Here is a 24197-nt window from a genome sequence, read left to right as displayed (position 1 = left end):
GTTGTTTACCATCTGTTTATTTTTTATCATGTTTGAATGTGCCATCACTGAGTTAATAAAACACTTGGGAGATGGAAAAAACGTCACTCATACATTATACCAAAGGCTCTGATGTGCTCTTCATTTTCCTTGCTGTTCAGATTGTGTGTTTGTAATGAATTGTATTCAACACATCTCTATGCAGTTCTATATGTTTATTCTATTTCTAGATTTATAGGTCAGTATTTTTGAAACTGAGATATAGTAACTCTTAGAACCATCTGAGTAGTTATTACATTTATATTTTTCTTTTTTCAGATTTTTTTTTTTTTTTTTTTAAAAATGCTTTTTGCCGTTTATGCAACCCTGTTTTTGGAATCACCAATTACCTATCACCAATGGCTTGTCTCACCACAGCAACCTCTGCACTTATGAAAACCAACACATCTGCATGCTGTCACTACTTGGCGCTACTCAACAGATAACAGCCAAGTGACTCACATATGCCAGTGTGTCCATGTGTGGCGAGACCAGGTAGCCCTAGCCGGCAAACCCAGCCTTATCCCTGTCAAAACGAAACCAAATCTGTGCTCCCACTGTTGCATCTCGGTTAGCATCGACAAACAACGTGGCCATTTCTCGAACCCTTGCCATATGGGGAACACCCTACTTTTGTATTTCTGTATCACTTTTAAACAGATAAATACAAGGGACGTTTACTGTAGAATGCTTTATATATGATTTACTATAAAAAAAGAGAAACAATTGAATAGTGCAGTTTTTATCCAATTACAAGCAGTCAGACCAAAGATGGAAAGCGTGCCACGTGATTGGTCCGTGCGTCACTTCCCGTTTGCTCAGAACAGACTCCAGTTCACTCAGGGAGAAAACAGGACTAAATTATATTTACACCAAGTAACCTTTGTAACAAAGCACTTTAATGGGTTTAAAATTTGCAAACTTAACTCGAATTTAAATTCTAAAAAGCTCATGGAGGCAGATCATTCATATTCCTGTACATTCTACATGTAGTGCAAACTCGATATAACAAAATGCACTAGCAAGTGGCCTCTAACCCACTGAAATAAGCACTACAGCTGATGTCATTACCACCCAGGTGCATTTACACACTTTACTCAGATAGCTACAGCAACACCCGTGACAAACCATTAAAACAGTGACTGAAGCAGTTAATGTTCAAGGTAACAGAAGTGCGGCACTAGAGGCTCATGGGTAAAAACACAGCGTGCAAGTGCTTAAGCCCTTCCAGCCAGAGGAAGCACTGGAAGCCACTGCAGACATCAGTGCGGTAAAGGTTGACGTCTCCTGAAAAGACAAAACGCCACTGGTTTCTCTTCACATTAATCCTTGAAATGCATAATGTCAGTTATTCATGAAGCGAGTAGCTGCAGAAGCCAACCCTGGCCTGAAGTATAAACCGTAGAGCAATGAGTATTGTAGTAGTATTGATGAGTGTTGCATGTGCAGAGCCTGTAACGGAGTGGAGCTTCCCACAGCAGCGCGACTTCTTGCCACTGCCGTCTGCTCCGTTTGGTCACCCGCTGTGCGCAAAGCTGCATCACAGGAAAGATCACATCTCACTCCAGAACGCAGGCAGGACTACAGACAGCACTTCTAATTTAAAGAGTATGAAGTCTTACATCACTTTCTCAGATGATTTTTTTTTCCCTATGTAAAGTGCAACTTAATTACATCCTGATAATGAATTACAGAAATAAAACGTTCATACTCTCCATCTCCACAGATAGTAAACTTTCATATCAAATCAACAGGAGGAATGATTGAGTTAACGGCATCAGACCCTGAACCTCAGGTGAGAGCACCACAGCCAGGGGCTCAGGTTACCTGTCCTTTGCACCTGAACCCACACACCTGGATTCACCACGAAATTAAGCCCAGACATATTCCAGTGACCTTGTTTAGAGGTGTAGCCCCACGGGCCAACCCACAGTGCGTTTCAGTCAGTGTGTCGCAATGATGCTGAGGGACAGCCAGTGTCTGGAACAGCCCCAGGGGCCACAACAACCATTTCCCAGAAGTTACTGCACATCAGGTGGGCGGGGGGGACATTCTCCTTCCCACCCCCTTCCTTCATCCTCCAGTTTGTAGCTTTCAGAAGGACTACTGCCGTTCTCTAAACCACAGGCAGACATCCTTCCATTGGTCACGTAGGGAAAGAGGGGAAAAATGAATGAATAACGATCACCCCTTCCTAAAGTGTCATCACTGTACAACAGAATACAGCTAGCATCCTGAAACTGTGTCCTGAACTCACAGGAAAGGAGAAGCAGGACCAAGTCTCCCCCAGAATTCCTTAGGTACATGTTCGTGTGGTCGGGTGCAGCTTGCTCTGCGGTGCCCGTCTCGTGCTGAAGCCAATAGCAGTGAGGCCCAAACTCACAGCAGGTGCGCGAGAGAAATTAACCCTGCCCAGAGCGCCCCCTGTCTGAGTGGAGGAGCAGGCTCCTGCAGTAGCAGCGCCTCTGGAGGGGGTGCAGAGAGTCATTTGCGGTTTCCCGGGGCTGTGGGGGTGAGGGGAGGGGTCAGTTTTTGAAGGCTCCACAGCGGCTGGCCCTGCAGATGAACTCTTTCAGCATGTTCCCGTCGATCTGCCAGAACGCCGCCGTCTGGGTGACCTCCGTCAGGTGGTTCACACAGAACTTGAAGCAGAACTCCTCCAGGTCCTGGTGGCAAAAAACAGGAGAGGAGGTCAGGTTTTGCTTTGGATAAAAGCGTCTGCTAAATAAATAAATGTAAATGTCAAGGGTAGGCTGCGCATGTTGGACTGCACCTTGCAGGAGGACCCTCACAGGCCCTGACCTAGAACTACATTATTTATGAAGCCATTCGCTGCCTTCCAGTGGAAAAACAAGAGAACTATAAGAAAACATGTGAGAAAACAGGCCTTTGATGAAAGTTTGCTACATTATGCCATGACCAAATGGAAATGGATAACCTATTTCAGGATTATGTTCACACAACAGTTTTTATTAGGAATCAAACGCTACAGATGTGAATGACTGGGATCTGAGAAAGCAGAACCCCTCAGCAGGTTGATGCTTATGGTGCTGAGATGGGTAGGATATGATTCTGTGACTGGCAGGCTGACCTCGGCGTCGTAGCGGACAGCAGCGGACAGCAGGGTGAAGGCGTTCTCCACGGTGATCCCCCTCTTTATGATGTGCTGGCAAAGCCTCTTCAGCCGGTTCTCACAGTACGAGGTGGCCAGGTCCAGCAGGCCTGCAGGGGGCAGAGTAGAGCATTTTACTTTGCTCTTTTTTTACCTTAAATGAGCTGCGTGTACATTTTGGCAAATTGTTTTTACTGTTGTATGTTTAAGTGTGGATTCCTGTAGAGTGAAATTAACCAATGGGTATATTTCAGGCAGCTTGTCACAGGAGGCGGGGCTGTGTGGTGGGCGGAGTCAAACAGGTCTCACCAATCGCGTCCTCAGGGGGCAGGTCCACATTGTCAGTGTAGAGGAATTCGAGGAAGGAGCGATAGACGGGATAGGAAAACTGGTCGATCTCGATCACCTCCTTCATGTCCTCGTTCCAGTGGGACTGGAACATGGATCGGAAATGATCGCACCTGCACAGACAGGATGGTGCTTAGCTGTGCCTCTGCAGGATTTTTACAACATCCCCCCGCCCCCGCGCACACCACCACAAAATGCAACTGCACCACAACATCCTGTCGCAGTGCATTGCTCCCGCAGTCAGAACCGACCCCCGTGACAGTAACCAAAAACAGACCCGAACCTGCTTCCATTTAAAAATGCAATTAAGATTAGAAAAAGAAAAGGCAATGTGCAAGACAACCCACTGCAATGCCATAATCCTAATGCATTCCATAGCATAGTCTGTATACTTCGTCATTATTGATAATGCCCAAATGTTTCTGTACATCCAGCTTTACTCTTGGATTATTGTTCAACATGTGGCACTGACCCCTGGCCATATTCACTTTGTCCATTACCGTGTTTAATGTAACTGTCCCTCATTAGGTTTCTGTGCCAGTGAACTTAAGATTTACACTACTAAAACTAAAACACATTATCAGTTTCTTTAACTGATGAATTACCCAACACACAGCCTGTGATATGTTCGTTTTGGACCACAACCCGAACCACAAATTTAGAAAATGTGCAGGTCTCCCATGGTTACCTGCAGTTACCCAATCCAATTAAGCACTCTACGTCCAGCATTGTGATTCCTGCTGTGGGCTGTGTAAGAGCTCTGCCCTCAGGCTCCTGATGGCTGCTGGATTGCTGTGCCACTTCAGCCTCCTTAGCACATTGCTATACTTACTCTAGCGTTGAATGGTTTAATGTTGCAATGCCACCCAGTTCAAATGTATCAGACGTGCTCTGTACATATGCTGTTATGTGTGTGACCTTATGTGCACTCATGTACTTTACTTTGTAAGCTACTCTGGCTGAGACCCTGCGCCACAATTCGTGTTCTGAGCGAGGCTGGAATGGTGACCAGAGGAGCACGTCCGCCTTCTAGAATGTGTCACCTGATTTTGAGAACCGCCTTGTGGACATGGATGTACTTCCCGTCCACCCGGAACTTGAGGTCTGATGTCTCTGGGCTGTCAAATTCCTTCTTCAAGGACTGGGCCACCGTTAGGAAGTCATCGTGCTCTGGGAACAAAAGGGGGTAAACAGGAGCTCAACTCCTGGGCCTTCCAGCAGGGACAGGAACAGGAACATGAGACTTCATAGATGGAGCAACTATGTGCCACAAATCAGAGACCTTTGCTCTCCACTGAAAAGCGCTATGTGCGGGAACCCTACTCAGCTGGAGGGCTCATTGCACATTGGAACATTAGGGCCCTGCTAATTGTGGGGAGGAAGGAATCGCTTTAGGTCTGGAACTTTCCACATGTGCCACGCCATGTCAGCCCCCTGTGCATCTATTGGTTCATTGGCCTCTTCCTCGGGTAAGCTGGCTCCTGTCGAATCAGCTAGCAACACCCTGAGCAGTATAAATGCCCAATACCACCCCTGCTGCTTAGTCCGCTCCAGCAGAGAGGGCACATTTTGCAAGGTTGTTTCCACACTGTGATTTTGCATCACATCAGCAGTGTACACGCACACTTCCTCACCCATAGACAGCAGGCGCCACATGACGGAGGGCGTGGCGAAGCAGGCGAAGACGTCGTCGGTGCAGGTGAAGTGTGTGAGGTGCGGCAGCACGATGGACTGGCCCCGGCACTGCCCCCACATGTACACCTGGCCGCTCTGCGTCTTCGCCGCCGACGTGTGCGTGGAGTGGCAGGCCGCGATCTCCACGATCCTGCAGGGGCCAGGAGGGGGGGGGGGGGGGGGGGTGTCAGCATGTCCATGGGTCCAAGAGCATCAGCTCTGAGAGTGTCAGTGTGTCCATGGGTCACAGCCTGGCATCAGCTCTGAGAGTGTCAGTGTGTCCATGGGTCACAGCCTGGTGTCAGCTCTGAGTCAGCACACTGTTCTGTGTCCTCCCATTACTCCAGCCCATTAGCCTGCTTTTAGCATCAGAGGCGCTCTGCTTAACACTCGCTCTGCAGACCCTCCCTCCTCATTCCAGTGCAAAATGGCACAAAAAAAACAAGAGGCGGGAGATTAAGGCCAGGCTTTAAATCAGCGTTTTAACTCAACAGCTTTCCCTTGCTATTTAACCCCTAATCCGCTCTGCGCGACAGACACAATGTACCTGCCACCCGACAAAAGCCGTTATTCTGGATGAGTCTGGCAGAGTGTGGAGGTCTGCAGCAACAACAGCGCGGTTATCCTGCCATTCAAGAGGAGACAGGGAAGTGGCAGCAGAGTCTCACACTGCAGCGTGTGCCTGAAGTGACTGCGTGTACGACGTTTACGTTCTGTTACTCGGCAGACCCTCTTCTCCAGGGTAACTTTACAAGAGTTCAAAAGCGCATCCAACAACATTGCAGATCAATGGAACAAGCTGAACACAGCAGACTACACCCTACACAACATGCTGTCAGCACCAGAGGACTGCGATAACTAGCGCTAACATCGATGTGCAGGTGCTACTATACATTCCAAAAAAAATTACATTACATTAGGGGAAAAAAAACAAAACGTTGGTTCTTGATCATGCTAATTTTCATTTAGACCAGAGTTCTGCTCTTTTTATGAGGCTAAACAGACTGCCCTCATCCCACAAACTCGGCCAGCTCAGAAAGGGGACTGGTACAGAGACCAGAGGCAGAGGCCTCGATGCCCAGCTATACATAGGCACTGTATCACAGCGTCTTAACACCAGTATTACTCCTAGTAACACAGTGCTATAGAAGCAAACCCTCAGTCACCATAAAGCTATCCCTGACTACATCTCTGCCCTGTAAACCTGTCCCTTAAAACTGTGCGAGTGCTGTCCACAGTCAGGAGTAAACAGAATCTCACAGGCTATATAATCCTCATAAACATATTTGTGTATATTAGGGTTGCTCTGATTGAGAGCGGGTAGGAGGGCTGGTTTAGGCATTACACTGCCGCACTCAGTACTTCAGAGCACAGGGACAGGACACGGCTGAGGGTTGTTCCCGCCTCAGTGTTAGTGTTCAGGTGGGTCACCGCGTCACGTTTCCACGGCAACCCCGGCAGGCACTTACCTCTCCTTCTCGGCCATGATCTGGACCGGGTTCAGCTGGTTGCTCTTGTTGCCCGTGCCCAGCTGGCCGTAGGTGTTAGCCCCCCAGGCGTACAGCAAGCCCTCGTCTGTTAGTGCAAGTGAGTGCGCGTAGCCCAGGGCGATCTGGAAGGCAGAGCGCAGCCCGCGTCACCAAACCCAGGGGCCTCGCCGCGGCCTCAAAACCGGCCAGGCACAAAACGTCTCCGGACAGTCACGCGTTAGCGGGAGCCTGTCTGAAGGTTTAGTCTGTTAAAGCAGGAAGGGTCAGAGCTGCCTGTGCGTGCAGGTTCCGCCCCATCTTCCTGCACCCTGGCCTTCCCTGAGGCACAACTCTAGTGCGTCCTACCTCGCGTTTAGTGCAAAAGTTGGATTGGCTTTAGACAGGGCTATGGGGGAGGGGCCCAGGTGTGTGGCCTTACCTGCAGGACGCAGTAGCCCTGTAGGGCCGCCAGCCGGCATGGGGTCAGCAGGTTCCCGTTGTTCCCCATCCCGAGTTGGCCGTTACCGTTGTAGCCCCACCCGTACACCTGGAAAACGGACAGAGAGTCAGACGCTCATCAGAGACTGTAGCAGACATGCAGATGGACAGACACACGGACGGTCTGAACATAGGAGCCTGAAGCAGTCACACAGACAGACAGACAGAGAGTCAGACGCTCATCAGAGACTGTAGCAGACATGCAGATGGACAGACACACGGACGGTCTGAACATAGGAGCCTGAAGCAGTCACACAGACAGACAGACAGACAGACAGACGCTCATCAGAGACTGTAGCAGACATGCAGATGGACAGACACACAGACGGTCTGAACACAGGAGCTGGAAGCAGTCACACAGACAGACAGTCGGACGCGCTCACGCACCACCCCGTTGTCCACCACAGCCATGGAGGAGGTCTGTCCGCAGGCGATGCTGACCACCACCTTGTACTGGAGACAGTTGGACACCTTCCGGGGCGTGGGCTGGTTGGCTGTGGATCCCGAGCCCACCTGGCCGCAGTTATTGTAGCCCCAGGCGTACACCTGGAAGTAGAGCAAGTGTTAGCATACTCAGCATATGCATCACCATGAAGAAAAGTCAAGGAGCCTTACAATGCAAGCCTTCCAGGAAATCAAGGACCGATTCAATATGAACACCAATGCAAGAAAATTCAGTCTTTAGTTTATAGTTCTGTCAAATGTTAATCTTGACCTCAAGAGGTTACCCATTTTTCTGATTAATTTGTACACATTATGCAGATGGACTAACTTAAACATTACTAAAACATACTCCCATTACATTATGCACATCCCCACACATGCACACACACACACACACACACACACACACACACAGCTCAGTATTGTTCACAAGTTATTGCTACTATTCCATCAGGTCTGCAAATCTTATTACCATGCTTTCATTTCCCTTGTAATGAAGGCCATTTCTGGCATGGAAGATGACATTTAACTCTGCTTGGCAGACACCCTTTTCCAGAGCAACTTTTTTTTTTTTTTTTTTTTTTTTTTAAGTGCGCACAGGTGGATATTTGTCATATAGAAACACTGCTACAGTGCAACATATGTCACATGTTATAAACAACAAAAACATACACCACCATCACCATTTCCAGGTGCCAGGTTCAATCATTACAAAGCATCAGCAGATAACATATTCATACTGAGCACAGGTACTACAGCCAATGACTGACAGCAGAGTTAGCATTGACTTTGGAGGAGGAGCCATGCAGGCACATGCTGGTTCTGACAGCATAATCAGAACAGGCTGGGGGTGGGGCTGCATCAATGAACCCACACGCCAGGACTTATGCTGGCAACCTCTTTTCACTCACTGTGAAAACATTCAGGGTTACACAAAACATCTGACAAAGAAAACCCTTATCCACAGAACAGAAAGGTTTGCAGGACTGGCCAGGGTTTATGGGATTAACTTCCAGAATTCCATGAAGCAGGCCAGAGAATATTCCAAGACATCAGGCTGGGACCTCCTTGCTGTTTGGAGAGGTGCTCTACTAGGTGGTTGATCCTGATCACCCATCACCTGGCCCACAGGGAACCCCCGTTATCTCTGAGTGGGCGCAGCCTGGAGCTAGCCGCACCCCCCTTCTGAGTAAGCTGCATAAATGAGCGAGCAGTGGCCATTTAAGATCCCCTACGAGGCCTCACAAGCAGCATTAATGCTGCTGGAAGGAAACTCAGTCAACCTCGCTTTTTATGCCTGCTAATTACGTAAACCACTTTTACATAATTTCTACTCAGTCATAAATCCTTCACTTCTAAGAAACAAAAGGAAAAGTGAATCAAAAGGCATTTCCATATTACACCCAGACTCGTTTTCCTTCTTGTACTGTACTTACAGGCCTTCCACCCTTCACTACTCCCCCCCTCGCTCCTCAGGTATACAGTGAGGGAAAAGGGTGAAGGTTTTGGCTGACGGCCCACACCCCCCCAGCCCGCCTCACCTCTCCCTCCGAGGTCAGGGCCATGGAGTGGTGCGAGCCACACGCCACCTCCGTCACCTTCTTGTTTAGGAGGTTGGCGGACACCAGGACGGGCGACACGCCCTGGTTGGTTGTGCCGTTGCCCAGCTGGCTGTAGCCATTGTGTCCCCAGGCATACAGCTCGCCCTCTGCAAGGCGGACGAGCAGAAGTCATGAGAGGTGAAGACAAGGGATATGACAAGGGAATGTAGATAATGATTACAAAGACATACCATGAATTTAAACAGGTTAATGTCCAGGATTAACTGATTAGTACCAATAATGAAAGCAGAGTTGAGCTCTGGCCATTGTGTAATTGCTGTGCCTTAGTGAGTGAATGGCAATCAGTGCAACAGAAGTGAACAGTGGCTGTTGACCCTTCAGGGGCAGAACTTCAGTGTCTCACTTCCTGCCGCAACAACCCTCTCCATGTACTCCTGCTGTGTACCCCTCCGTCTGCTGTGAAGACTGATTCCCTCCACATTCCAAGGTATAACAGTAATGTTAATAAGTAATTTAATTTGTTAAGAATAGTGCTGTACCCATAAGACCTGGGGGGGGGGGGGGTGCCCAAAAATATCTGGTCCCATTATTCACTTTCTATCACATGTAGAACATCTCACAGTCATCCCACTATTACACAACAGTGATCAACAACATTGACTGGCAATTCACCAATATGCTTTCATAGTTTGTTCATATACGTAACTTTGTTACGAGTCTTGCCCAACACCCTAAAAAACACATGCCAGGATCTGTGATATGCCACAGAGCTCAGCACACAGACGTCACACACACACACACACACACACACACACACACACACACACACACACACACACACACACACACACACAACAGCTCCTTTCTGAGGCACGGCCACGCTGTGGAGCGTACCTTCAGTGGCCAGCAGCACGTGGGGGCCGCTGCCGTAGCTGAGGCTCGCCACCTTCTTCCCGCTCAAACACTCCAGCTTCTTGGGCGTGATGGTGCTCTGGTTGTCTCCCGTTCCCAGGCAGTTGCTGCAGTTCAGCCCAAACACAAACACCTGCGGACGAGCAGCGAGGCCAAGGAGCTACAGGTGAGAGACCTCTTCTGAGCACAGACTGACACACTCAACCTTCAGGAACGCAAACCTTTTCTGGCTGCATTAGGAGGCAGGCACTACAAATACAATGGCCTAATTCAAAGCTTTAGAAAGCGTTTGTGATGTTTCATAGAGACAACAAAGACTTTCAGTGCCAATGCCTGGCCAATCCTTCCAGATTGCAAGAGATATTGAAGGGCAACGAGGATGATGAAGAAGGGAAAAAGGTGTGTTTGACCTTCCTCTTCATCTTCATCTTTTAATCTTATAACAGTCAGCTTAGTGACCTACAGAGAAGGTCCAGCTGATGTTCATACAAGTCTCTATTCACAAGAAGCTGATAAGGGACTGTAACCTTAACCATAGCAGGTTCTTTATGGAATTACATCTGAACTCTCTATCATCCAACATAATGCGTCTGATGAGAAAATTCTTGCAACCAATTACAACCATGAACAAACTCCACAAACACTCCCTTGTGACCCTGGGCCTCACCTCGTCGTCATGGGTGATGTAGATGGCCTCGTTGGCGGAGGTGCCAAAGATGCATGCCTGTCGGATGGAGGCGATTTCCTGGGCCCCCAGCAGGGTGAACAGGGGCCACTTGCTCACATCAACCATAGCTGAGCTCCTCACGCTGTACAGGGCGTGGCCAGGGGCAGGGCTGGGGGTGGGGTCAGCAGAGGGGGCAGGTCCAGCACCGCTCTCGCTATTGTAGCTACTGACACCAAACACCATGACAATCAGAGAGAATATGTGCAGGTTAATACTGAGGGAACATTTCACCTCCTTAGAACTGTGCAGCACCTATCAAGAGCTGGCCTACTTTAACATAAACTCCCACTGCATGAGCCCTGCCAGACACAGTAACACAAGGTCACACAACACACCACGTGTTGTGTGAAAACAAGCACTCAATCATACCTCAAAAACAAAGAGGCTTTTACTGCAGTGGTTCTTCATGAGCACATCAGCCCTATTTAGCACTCTATCGCCATCTACCTCCAAATGTAGGAATTACACAAATTCTGCTGCACATTGGAAAAGAAAGCCTAGAATAACATGACACTGTCAGTTGAGACCAGAGCGACAATTTCAAGGAGTTGAAGTTTTGGTTGAAGACGAGTGCTTTTTCCCCCACGGCAGAACACACGGTTTATCTCTGAATGGTTCCTGGTCACCAACATGAGCCTCTTCTTGGACCACACCAAGTTGTTGTGATGTGCACTGTGTAGTATCAAGATCTACTACAGCAAAAACGCATCCCAATCTCACACTGTGTAGTGTGGTAGCTTAGGGCAGTGCTCAACCGCAAGGCTGTGCATTCAAATCCTGGCTGCATGTTCCTGCATACATCAAAATGTCTAAAACTATCACTGTCTAAAAGCTATGAAGACTAAGCACATGTGCGACTGAGCATGGGGAAACTCCACAGCAATGGGGTACGTAACGAAGAGACACCAAGAGCGATTCTGAAACACACCTCAATGGAAACCTGTTTATTGTCTCTGACCAAGAGCTTGGATCTCCCTCTTGGAGAGTCTGCATCTTCAGGTTTTGCACGCTGCTCTTAGCTCTGAGCCACTGTAGCTCCCAGAGACAATGCCCCACCGTAGCCCCGTCTGCCAATCTGCCTCCACCCACCTGCATGGGCAACACCAGCCAACTGCATGGGGCCCAGGGGGCACCAGCTACAGCTTAGCCAGTGAAGCAGCCAGATCAATCAGACTTTACTTTTACAGCTCAACTGTAACAAAGTGAGTTCACTAGAGGAAATCATAAAAACAGGAAATCAGGAAAGCTTGGAAAGTTACTCCCTGATCATCAGGAAACGGCTCTGAAGGGACTTCTGGAGAAGTGGGAAGGACAACAAAGTGTTACATAATGTAGTTTGACTCACGGTAACGGGAAGTCGTCAGTAGTAGCGCTGGGGGAAGCGGTAATGGTAGCAGTAGCAGCAGCAGAAGCCGTTGGGGGGAAGGGTTGTAGCGGTCGTTGCAGTAGGGTCGTGGAGAGTTAGTGAGTCCAGAGCAGCAGGGGGGAAAACACGCTGATAAGACGTGAGGTCAGACCTTTGACATGCAGGTCCACGTTTCCTGCCCCACACCACTGCAGTCTTTCACCCCTTGTCTTACTAACAAGTTTGGTCAACGATTTCACAATTACGACTGGTGTTGCACTTTCCGATCTATTATACAGATGGCATTGCAGTAATACTGGGAAAATCCGATAGAAAACGGATAGAACAACACATTAAGAGGTAGCGGTCACCAGTAGACACGAATGGACGTAAAATATCAATAACAGACGCGGTTGCCTGTTCCTACAACGTTGTATGGTACAAAATATCGACCAAGGTGAATAAGTGACGAGAACTCTGCTTCGTCAGGTTACTGATTTAGCCACCGGTAAATACGTTGCTCACCAGGTCGGCCATGCATGTTAGCCGGATCTTATCAAACATAAACCACATTCGTTTACGACGATGAACGTCTCTGATGACCAGCAAAGGTATATAAACAACTAGTACACATAAATAAATGGCAGGAGTTTGAAAGCAAGCCCTGTAGATGAATTCATGAATCCATCCTCGACTTAAATGGCTAGCAGTCTGGCCACTACACTTCGCCAGCTTATCTTCAGTAAATCCAGTAGCATTCCACTGACGTTGTTCCTCTCAGTGGATAATGTTATACAAGAGTTTGGAGTTATGCCCTTTTAATTTGAAAAAAGCACAACTAGAATATTATCTAATGTCCTTTTAGAAGGATTTGCTGAGCTGTCGCTGCTGGAAATCTCTGGATAGTGAACAGAACAAGCTGGCTAGCTGTTTAGCATACAATACCTAACTAAACAAGCAGTTTAAGACAATATGTGCTGCATTTCCAAGTTAATACCGGACAGCGACTTGTAATAAGCTAGCCAGTGTTAACTTGCTAACTGAAAACCTAAACGCCAACGCTAAGACTGGCTTTGCCAGCTAAAAACTTGCTAGCTAGCCGTCAGTGCTACCACTCTGCAACCTCAGCTAGATACAAACAAAACGTGGTACTGTTAATAACTGCTAAATCAGCTAATGTTAGCTAGCTAAGTCAGGCAATGGCTCGCCAGTTAGCTAGCAAATTAGCTTCAACAGCGATGCATTCACTGACCCACAGCTGCGTTCCATTTTGCCCAGGTAACCTATCCCTGTAAGGAAGAGTAAAATTAAGAAAAGGCGTTTTACACAGAGAGTATCAGTCATCCTACCTATGTAAAATTTATGTTGGAGGCAGGATTACCAGGAGATAGCGCCACTTCGCCGTCTGTTTCCGCAGTGCTCCCGCTGCAAGCTTAGATCTGTTGTTATTTTTATATCGGGAAGTGAAACGAAAACAGACGAGCCCCACGTGACTCAGAGACTCAGAGAAAGAAGCAATCGAACTCAGAGTTAATATTTACTGTCGCGGAGGAGCGGGGACTGTAGGTCGGGGAAATTATTTCTGCACAAGTCAGAAAATATAAAAAGGTCAAGTTATATCTGTGTATTAGTGTATCAGCTAGCCCATCTATATATATTCTGTGGTTGGTCTAATGTCAGATGTTAATATTACAGATGTTAACTGGACTGCAACCGGCACTGTGCAGAAAAGGATGGTCAATTGTTTTCGATTGTATGAAAAAATTGAATGAATAAAGATCTATAGCTAGGTTTTGTTTGTTTTACCCAACAGTAACACTTGATGGCAAAAGGCCTCCATGTGACCCAGGTGTGTGTAGTGTCAAGTCTTGCCGAAGATAATGCTCGAGTAAGTGCTGTGTGTTCAAAGGTCAAAACCCCTGTTTTTGCCCGTGCATCCAATGCTGTAATCAGTAATCCACAGTGAGGCAAGAGTGGGTTTGTTGTGTGCTTACAGTGCCATCCCAAGAAAGAGGAGAGGGGAGAGTGTTTCTCCTGCATATTGACTGCACACAGGCACCCTTTGTTTTAGACAGACAGTGAATCTAAAGAACCAGGCTGCGCAAATTTTACACCCACAGAACTCCAGCCCCAGGCCAGACTGTTGCAACATTTCCACTCTCATCTTCACTTTCATGCTCCAAACATGAAGCAGGTCTCTCAGCATCTGTATAAGTCATTAGACTGACCAGGCCAAGATGATCAGACAGCAAAAACACCACCCAAATCCCACCAATGCCATCCCCCTAAATGAATGACAGATCTCCGATGCTTTTTTTTTTTGCTGTCACAATAGATTCTGATACTGCCCCCTGCTGGCTAACATTGCACTGCACCACTCCAGGTGCTGGTCTGTGTATGTGTCAGATGCAGTCGACAGCCGGTTCCATGAGCCTGTATATTCAGATCAGCATTGCATAAACATAGGCAGATCAGAGCAGCTCATGGTTCAACAAACCACTGACACACTGTTCATTTGAGAAAGTAAAGTTGTTGCACTCAGTCAACAGAATACTTATAAATTTCCTGTAGGTGTGTAGGGTCAGGCAATGAAGAAATGGTGCTGTCTGCACAGTGCAATCAATCCATCAATCAAAGGCTCAGAAGTCAATCAGAAATATTTCAACTGACTTGCATATGAAAAAGTGCAAGAAGGGCTCTGGTCAAGGTGTAGTGGCAAAGCTTTCATCAGAGCTGTGGCACACATGTGGATTGGAGTAATGGACTAGTGAGGGATTAGAGACAGGTGAGGTAGTTTGCTATGCAGATCTACTACCAATCAACAAAGTTTAGCAATTAAGACAAAGTAGGAAATTCATTCATTCCATCTGAAGCTCAAATGTGCATGGAGTTCTTTCAGATTAAAATGAAAGAAACTGTCCCAATACCTTTGACACCTAAAAAACGTTTCCAGAAAAGCAGAGGTGTGATATCACTTCATGCACACCAGGTGTTTTGAAAGGAGCAGGAATGTACAGTAGACAGAGGATTGTCCCCTTTACCCTGACGTATTCCTCTATGAACTCACTCACACCTGTTATGTATTGATAAAAAAATAGTCCAAGGACTTTCCAGTCTGTTCAGGTTCACATCCAAAGGCGTTTTTTTTTTTTTTAATACTGCTGTAAATTAACTCTGGCCGTATTTCCATTCAGATAAAAGGAGCACAAAAATATCAAAGCTCAGGTTTACCTCACAACATATGAAGTAGTACATCATAGAGTACTGCTGTTCATTTAACTGAAAATACATTTTTCAATAATGTCATGGAATAGAGGTCAAATCAAAGCTGGTGAGACTCTGCAAATGACCACCATCTCACCTCATCAAGGTTTTAGTTAGAAGAGGGAAAATGTCTCCAGCTGTTGGTCATTAGAGTGTGATTAGTCAGCTGTGCAAAACAAGAGTAAAAGCAAGCCAAGGTGCAAAACATCATTTACAACACAGAGAATCACTGCAGCCACCAAAGAAAACAGTTAACTGTCACATGCACTTATAGTGTATCAGAGATTTCATTTATAGAGTCGTCAATACACGCTCCAATCACAGATAGGCTGAAAGCTATTAGTAATAAGAGCAGTGTAGCAGTTTCAGTGGAAAAACACAGGACCAACCAGTTTTGTGATTACGTTTACATGAGAGCACTCCCACACAAATATGTGGAGGGGCTGGTTTGAACACAGTCACGTGACAGTGTCACGGGAGAAGGTGTAACTCCCATTCCCTGGCTTCCCTGCAGCAGGGGACGGCTCTCCCAGAACCTGTGGACCTCTTGCCGGGTGGATGTGCCGTTTTGCATGGCACTTTGAATGAGGAACTGAAGAGACACGTTATCCTACTGTGGACCAGGGGGAGGAGGCACGAGATGCAAAGCAGAGGCTGGTTATAAGTTACAGTGTGCAGCTGAACGCTGGAGACAGCAGGTCAGAGGATCTGAAGTAGGGCTGCTGTTTGCTGCTGATAGAGACTCTGAGCTGCTCCAAGAATCTCCTCATGGGGCAGGTTCTGTCCAGACGCTACCAGAAGCCTCCTCAGGTGGTCCTGATGGGGCTGGATGGGGCGGGGAAGTCCACCCTCCTGTCCCAGCTGCAGTGGGGAGAGAAGATGGACACGTCCCCCACGGTGGGCTTCAACGTGGCCACGCTGGAGCTGGACAAGACCGCCACCATGACCGTGTGGGACGTGGGCGGACAGCGCGTGATGAGGACCAACTGGAGGTACTACCTGGATGAGTGCAAGGCGCTGGTGTTCGTGGTGGACGGGGCGGACCGCGCCCGAATTGGAGAGGCACAGAAGGCACTGAAGAAGGTCCTCGGGGAGGAAAAAATGAAGGGGGTCCCTGTGATGGTGCTGGTCAACAAGAAAGACATTGCCAACTCTATGACCATACGCGAGGTGTCCACCCAGCTGGACCTGTCCAGCTACACCAACCGGAACTGGGAGGTCCAGGCCTGCAGCGCCCACACGGGCCTGGGGCTCCGGCAGGCCTTCCTGTCTGTGGCCAAGATGATCAAGGACCAGTGAGAGATGGACCAATAAGAGCTCAACCAGCAGTGCAGAATGGACACACAAACATCCAGACTGATGGATTGTGGTACTGGTCAGACTGTGGCTTTGACCTTCAGAGCTGCCTGCATTAGGAATAAGCGATACTACATGTCTGAGGCTGCATGCAACATTGGGAGGTTTTGGGGTTACCAGCTCTCTGCTGTTACTGGGTTCAAAGACTTCTGTCAGCTCTCACACTGGACTTTTCATCCTAGGGGCTGTATATAAGGTTTTGGTTTGCCTCATGCCCTGCCATGCGTGGGGAATGATCAAACCAAACATTTGGATGTTCTGGGCAGCAGTGGGACAGGTGAGCTACTTCACTTTTGAAATTTGAAATGAATGAAATGTGATGCTTGGCCACGTTTGGTGATGAAGAGGATTTGTCAGATGAGAGCAGTGCTTTAATTAGCATTAAGAAAATACATTAGTAAACCTGGTTCTTCTGTTTTAATGCAGGAATCCTACAAAAATCATGCATACTTTAAGACAAATTGTTCTTGACTTGAGGGTATTGATTTCCCCCAGACTTCATTCCAACCTGTGCTTTTACACAAGTAAATCCATGAAGTATTTTGTAGAGCATGCGCTCTGTAAAAACTATGGAATGTATTCTATGCCCACTTCTGTGTGTGTGCTTGTTGGTAGACAATGACTCAAGGGGAATGGAATGCCAGTTTCAATTCGTGACTCACTCTGGTTTATTTGCATGTATGACACTTCTACAATTGCACAGCAAAATGAAAGTAATTGCGTGTGTCTCTTTCTGTAGTTCTCCACAAGGCAGTAATGGTGACTCATTTTACATCATTGTGAAAGACTAGGGCATTTATGAATCTCAACCTGCAGGAAAAGCTTTGCTGTGGGGAGTGGCGATGAATGTCAGAATGGACATGGGGGGAGAGATTGACTGATAAAGGCAGAACCAGTCTGAACTAGTCAGACTTCTGCAGACGCAGTGCATCTGAATTCCAAATGCAATTTTCCAAGGGAAACACGGATATAAACGCAGTTTCATGTTCATTGTATCCTCTGCTCAAGTTCTGATCATATGGTCAGACTGTTAGGTTAGTCTGTTATTGTGACTGACTTTGCCAAGAAAAAATCATTGATTGTAATTTAAGATGTTCCAAATGACCCATATGAAACAAAGTCACAATCAAACTAACCCATTGAAACTGACTAGTTTTTACTGACAACAAGTAACAACTTCTACTGTAGTGCAGACACATGAGCCAGCAACTGTAGTGACTTTGTATTCTGGGAAAATAAGGGCACTCAGGTAATAAACCCAATTTCACTATATGAAAGCAAATCAAACAGAACGAATATCTAAAATGTAAACTGCCTCTAGCAATAAGTCCAGGATCAATTTATATTTCTCTCATCCTAACCCCTACCATTATGTTCAAGAAGATGGAATGATCTTGGGTCAGGTGGTTGTGTGCAAAATCTATCCTTTGCTAGACCGCACAGAGTCAGCATGACTTGCTGTCTATTGGACCTTCCTCTCAGCCAGGGCTGACTGTGATTGGTGTGTTTTCTTGAGTGCTAGCCAGGACTGCCAGAGCAGTAGCGCCGGCAGCACCACCCACACCCCGTTGAAGAAGATGAGGTAGACCCAGAGGTACAGCCAGTTGCCGGTGTTGAGGTTGGGGCTGCCCGCCAGCCAATCAGGACAGAAGGTCATCCAGCCACCATAGAGCTCGCACACACACAGCGTGATCTGGACAAAGTGCCTGAGGGAGAAGGAGGCGCAGTTACTCCAGCAGGACGGACGGTCAAAGGTCATCCCATAACACCGCTGTTTTCTGTCAGCACCCACAAAATATAGTGACATTACATTGCTGTCATTTAGCAGATGCGCTTATTGTGACTTACATAGGTAACGATTTTTATGTGTTACCCATTTATACAGCTGGATACTTACTGAAGCAATTCTGGTTTAAGTTCCTTATCCAAGGGTAAAGCAACAATGGCCCAGCAGGGAATTGAACCAGCAACCAGCAAACTTTGGTTACAAGCCCTGCTCCTTACCACTATGCTACACTCCTGCCCCCTTTTACTGTGACACGCTCATCTTTCACCACACTGTGACCAAGCAGCCCTCAGGTGACACATCCTCTCTGAAGGTGGACTTACAGTTACATGGTTTTCGGTAGTGATGTGGTACCAGCTCAGCATTACAGATCACAGCCGGGTCACCTGTAGTGCTTGTCCTTGATGATGGCATAGATGAGCACCAGGGCCAGCCAGCCGTCCAGAACCACAGTGAGCAGCTCCAGGGACACGATGGTGGGGTCTGAATGAAGCCAGCGTGTGTCTGCCTTCCCATACTCCTTCCCTGCCAGGAAGGGAGAGCCAGTCTGAACCCGTTATATAAAGAAGGGTCTATACTGCCAGACGAATGAAATGGACAAGGTTTCTCATTGTGCCGAGTGCACTTGTCCCCAAGTTTTCGCGAATCCCTTACAGCAGTACCATTGGTCTCCACCAGGTGTCTCTCCCTCACGACACTTCATTCTATAGACGTTGTATTGGTTACGCACACACATCAGGTCAACGTAAACAAAATCTGACAGAGGCATGGTTACACTTACAGAGTTCAGCAAAGATGTTGTCTGAGGTTGCCACGGTTCCAGTCAGCGACATGTATACGAAGGGACCCTCCTTTAAGTAAAAGAAAGGACAAATGCTAATTTCTTAGGTAAAGGCTAGGTAAGGCTACCTAGATACCGGCTGCTTTCCGAAAACGCAAGTGAGTCGTATTTCATTGCAGCTTCATGCATAATATTAACATACCAGTGGCAAAATAGAATTTAGCCAAATCATACCTAATGAGTGCGTGCGTGAGGCAAAATGTTCCGTAACGTGCCATGGGGTTACTGACAGGTTAGATCTAACAGTTCTACATATACCAGTCCAAGACATTACCCAACGTCTGCCTGAACTCTCCCCTGTATCTTAGAGCAGAAGGTTGAGTTTTAAATTATTTCATTCGTGCGGACTGTATACATATAACTATTAAATTTAAGTGTAACAGAACAAAAAGTGTAAAAGTAGTATGTGGTGATCCTATTTAATTTTACTCTCAAGGCGTGTTAAAAGAGTTTGCATTTTTCAGCTCGGGACTTACCAAGGTAATGTGAACAATGGCATCATAAAACAGCCACACTAACACCAATCTGTCCGACCGAGAGCACTTTTTGCCCCACAGCTGAGCGAGCACGTAACCAGCCGCAAACTGCGCACCGCAAGCGAGCAGCGAGTATACGGTCACCGGCGTGAACAGAGCCGGGATTTGCTCCGACTCGGCGGACATTGTCATTTTGAAGACAGATTTAAGCAAAAAAATCTCAACACGCGAATTCAATGGACTTTTTCCTCAAACGGTGTGATCCGTTCGCCCCACCCAGCCTCGTCGCGGTTTCGCAGTGACCATTGGCTTTCTTTCACATCTCTCCACTTTTAGGCCTTCCCACACAGCCACGCAGGGGCGGGGAGGCGGGAGTATTCGGCGCCTAACAAATGGACCGCGAACACATCGAAGCAAAAATGTCAGACTACTACTTATTTAACCCACAACGAAAACGATAGATGGGAAATGCTCGCCACGGCTTTATCAATGATTTTGTAAAGCTTGTGAAAGTGGACATTTCCACGTGCCACTGATCAGACAGACACAATCTTGTCAAGGAAAATCATGTCCTTACCTTCACGTGAGCACCATGCTCACTGGTATGGTGTACTTGGTGCGTACACATCCATTCACCCTCTCCACACGGACCCTGAGGTGAGCTATCTGCCGTGTCTCCTCCACATCTTTTGCATCCAGCTGGCAGCGTCCTCTTGTGAATGCAGGGATTTTCGCTTCTGCACACATTAGTCCGACACTGTCCCTGATGTCAAATCCACAATCCGCCAACACCAAGTCTCCAGGCAATAGTTTATGAAGAAGGCCACTGTTCTTAGTCACATGCTTGTCACTGACATGACCCCACCCTTTGGAAATGAAAGAGATAGCTCCCTGTGGTGTTAAACCAATGAGATACTTTACACTATTACAAACTTCCCTCCACTTACAGTAGTTAAGGCATAGTGACATCATGACCAGGGAGACAGCACATATTTTACATGGTCATATTATTATGACTCCAACCTCACTATGTGACTGCAACTGCCCCATACTATCCCTTGCTATTTTGTCTCATGTTCAACTGCTATGCTGTGCTTTTAAGTAGGCACTGTGATTTGATGTGAAATATTCAAAAAACTTATTCATTTTGGCTGTAGCCAAGTGCACACTGATGTAGAACACATGTCCTCACACTACCCAGGAAAATTTCAATTTTATCCACCCTGCTGTAGTTTGTGAGACCACTGGACACACTGTCTGCTGATAAACAAATAATGCATAGTGCATGCCAACTTTGTTTCTCTGATTCATAAAAATCGACATAGGCGCTGTGTACTGTGCCAGCTGATAAAACTACAGAGAGATGACAGTTACATCTGGCCACAACTAACCTCACTGGTTGCATAACACATCTGTGACAAACGTATTAAGGCATTACAGGTTCTCCATGATATGCAAACACACAATTAGACAGGAACACTAGCCAAACATCAATATATTTGATGTTCCCCTTTATTTGGACTATGTCCACACCATACTATTCCATGCCCTCTTTTGCACATATAGAACATACACAGAGATATAAATACATTTACACACACACACACACACACACACACATGCACACACACACAGAGGGAAAGACAGGGTATGTAGCCTATAACAATTAGGCATTAGGAAACAGACCATGAAAGAAGAAGGATGTGGATTATTGCATTACTATCCTTGTAGGTTACCCTTAAGCAATATACTCAAAGTGAACTGCTTCAGCAAATATGCAGTTGTATGCATAGAAAACATGTTCAAATTGAAGCTTTAATTTACCTTGAAAGGGGGCATAAGCAGCATAAATAATTCAATCAAAAAATGTTTCAGCAGTCACACATAAATACAACTTTCAGTTGCCTGTATGACGAAAGCCACCACATTCACTAGTGACACCAAAGGAGTTACTTTGCAGAATGGTAACATCATTCAATAGTCCACTCCATCAGTGTCTGTACTGTTGTCCTTTCCATTTTCACTCACACCTGCATATTTTTTCGCCTGAGATGCACTGTCTACTACAAGAAGTGTTTCTGCGTTAGTCAGCAGGCTCACACCTGAGGAAGGGTCTCCATTTATATTGTTTTTGACATGTTTTTCTATGCAGGTACACTTCTGCTTCAAGGACCGGAGTTCTTCTTTAGTCACTTGTAATTCAGCTTCTAGCCTCTCCTGTACTGACCTCAGTTCCCATTGTAACTTGATATTTTGTGCCCGAAGAAAATCGTTCTCGTCTTTGAGGTTGGCAATTATTGTCTGAGCAATCTGAGAAGTGGTGGTGGTCGTGTCAGATGTCTTCAGATTCATAATGGCTTCTACCGTGGCTTGCTCCCATGATCCCTGTGGATAGCGTCCTTCAATGTCCAATTTCTTCTTCTCGGGCTGTGAGCTTCCCTTCAAAGCCTCTCCTACGATCGTTTCCTCCTCCAGCATTACTTTATAAGCCCTTTTCCTTTTATTGCGAGGCAAGGTTTGTTTTTCTGTATTTGCATCGCCGCCACCACCATCATTAGGCATGGAACTCCCCTTGTCACTCACAGCTGTCATGTCCCCTTTTCCTGCGCGTCCCTTCAGGTTTAGCACTGGTGGTGCAGCTTCATCCATCCCTGATCTCTGGCCAGCTAGATCTGGCGGTGTTGCAGGCACAGTGTTGCTCCCTGTGAGAGCTTGCCGTCTCTTTGCCCTCCGGTTAAACCGGTCAGTGTGCGTTGCTCTGACTTCTGTGTGCCCGAGGTGTAATGACGGTACCCAGTCAGGATGACACTCCAGCATTTCATAGGCTGGTTTGCCTGAAAGAAAAAAAAAACAGACAGAATTTGATTAGTTATGCAGCTATGCAGCCAGCTAGTCATGCAAAGTTAGCTGTGTGGCAACAACCCAACGCCATGTATGCGCAGCTAGCGGTAACCACATAACAGTTAAATGTGTTCTGATTATAGAGAAAGTGAAGATACGTCACGCGTACGTCACGCCGTGTTGCATGTTGGGACGGGACGCTCACATACTCACATACCCGGACATTGTAAATTATCTCGTTTTTGGAGTGCATACACTTTGCGTGAGTTTAACAGTTACAAATCTCTAGAAGCTCATGAACAGTTTTGCAGTGGCTATGTGCAAGATCTGCTAATTCACAAGCCGGCAAACTGCGAGAGCAATCATATTCGCAAAGGTAAGGTGTCACCAGTGGCGGCGGGTGAGCTGGAAACAGCGTCCGCAACCACACAAACTACAGACAATCTGCGGTGTTTCGCGAGCATAATCATTTATTCTAATTACGCGATTGGTGTCGGTTATTGTGAATTATTTGTTTTATTGTTAGTCAAAGAGGGTAAAGGGGACAGGTTGAAAGTAATGATAGATTTAAGGGTAGTGTTCGGGCTTCCCCTGGTTCCAGCTCACCCGCCGCCACTGGGTGGCACTCATCTTTTTGGCCGAATTATTAAACCAAACAAAATACAAAACTTTCAAAAACATTCAGCAATGTGATTGTTTTATTGAGCCATAGGCAGTGGGATCACTCGCATTATTAATAAAAAGAAACACACACACCGATGTTCACAGACCATCTTAAGAAAGATAATGAGAGCAAAATGAAAATATTATACAATTTAGGTCAAAGTTAGAGGCCAGTGAACTCACCCGACTGAAAATGCAGAGAACATACTTTCATTGATGCAGGAATGCTGTTAAAAGTAAAATCTTTCCTTCTTACTGCAGCTACCCACGCCATCCGCCGTCTTCTTGTCACCTCCTCAACCTGCTTCCCTTCGTGTTTTTTCCACGTAGGAAAGGCGAAAAAACGTATTCCATTGTTCAGTTTTCTCCCTGAACGATGGTGTGACCTACTATGGCAGTTCTTGATGCAGCAGCACTGACCTACCATGACGGCGCTTTTTAGAATCACGACAGAAAATCAAAACACAGCCTCAAACTCACGAAGAGAAAGGCAGCGGGATCCTCACAAGATGGCGTGCAAACAAAATGATGATGTCACTTACCCAAAATTCAACACGGCGTGACGTCAACTTCGCGTTCCCACTTACCTGTATGAAAATGCCGTGAACACACGAACATGTGTCGGGAAATGTTGCTGAAGGTGATGTTTGTTCGTCTTACAGCTGCTACCCATGCCATGCGACGCCTCTTAGTTAACTCTGCGATCTGAGTTCCATTGTTTTGTTTCCAAGCTGGAAAGCTGAAAAATCGCACTCCACTTGCGATACGTTTTCCACGCCGGTCGTGAGAACGGTTATGGCACTTGATAATACAGCAAGCGTTCACCATTCCACCGTGTTTTTAAGTTGGATAATATAAACA

General features: G+C 46.8%; 4 protein-coding genes across 16 annotated transcripts; 1 reads left to right on the top strand and 3 right to left on the bottom strand.

Moving 5' to 3' along the window:
* Positions 1-733: 733 nt before the first annotated feature.
* Positions 734-13571, bottom strand: rcbtb1 (regulator of chromosome condensation (RCC1) and BTB (POZ) domain containing protein 1). 13 transcript variants are annotated; one of them, XM_036540688.1, is made up of 14 exons: positions 13491-13571; positions 13362-13398; positions 12110-12136; positions 10705-10930; positions 10020-10170; positions 9105-9271; positions 7507-7665; positions 7061-7168; positions 6622-6764; positions 5113-5303; positions 4522-4648; positions 3440-3591; positions 3110-3240; positions 734-2684 (listed from the first exon to the last, which is right to left on the bottom strand). In XM_036540688.1, exons 2-14 carry the CDS (start codon positions 13376-13378, stop codon positions 2544-2546), a joined length of 1740 nt encoding a protein of 579 aa, XP_036396581.1. In that variant the 5' UTR covers positions 13379-13398; positions 13491-13571; the 3' UTR covers positions 734-2543. The 13 variants fall into 13 exon arrangements, with proteins under 13 accessions (XP_036396581.1, XP_036396582.1, XP_036396583.1 ...); XM_036540689.1 differs by having other exon boundaries at positions 10705-10927; XM_036540690.1 differs by lacking the exon at positions 12110-12136.
* A 2358-nt stretch (positions 13572-15929) lies between these two features.
* Positions 15930-16692, top strand: arl11 (ADP-ribosylation factor-like 11). Its single transcript, XM_036541432.1, has one exon. It carries the CDS (start codon positions 16142-16144, stop codon positions 16670-16672), a length of 531 nt encoding a protein of 176 aa, XP_036397325.1. The 5' UTR covers positions 15930-16141; the 3' UTR covers positions 16673-16692.
* Positions 16693-17935: 1243 nt separating this feature from the next.
* On the bottom strand, positions 17936-20029 carry ebpl (EBP like). The gene is made up of 4 exons (XM_036541447.1): positions 19833-20029; positions 19297-19366; positions 18902-19040; positions 17936-18435 (listed from the first exon to the last, which is right to left on the bottom strand). The coding sequence occupies exons 1-4, from the start codon at positions 20022-20024 to the stop codon at positions 18192-18194; spliced, it is 645 nt and encodes a 214-aa protein (XP_036397340.1). The 5' UTR covers positions 20025-20029; the 3' UTR covers positions 17936-18191.
* A 1640-nt stretch (positions 20030-21669) lies between these two features.
* On the bottom strand, positions 21670-23852 carry LOC118786187. Its single transcript, XM_036541277.1, has 2 exons — positions 23520-23852; positions 21670-22666 (listed from the first exon to the last, which is right to left on the bottom strand). The coding sequence occupies exons 1-2, from the start codon at positions 23761-23763 to the stop codon at positions 21807-21809; spliced, it is 1104 nt and encodes a 367-aa protein (XP_036397170.1). The 5' UTR covers positions 23764-23852; the 3' UTR covers positions 21670-21806.
* Positions 23853-24197: the final 345 nt, after the last annotated feature.

Source organism: Megalops cyprinoides, chromosome 11 (genome assembly GCF_013368585.1).
Source record: "Megalops cyprinoides isolate fMegCyp1 chromosome 11, fMegCyp1.pri, whole genome shotgun sequence".
In the NCBI taxonomy this organism is placed as follows: Eukaryota; Metazoa; Chordata; class Actinopteri; order Elopiformes; family Megalopidae; genus Megalops; species Megalops cyprinoides.
Note: the sequence above shows the minus strand (reverse complement) of the source record. Positions and strands in the feature narration are given on the sequence as shown.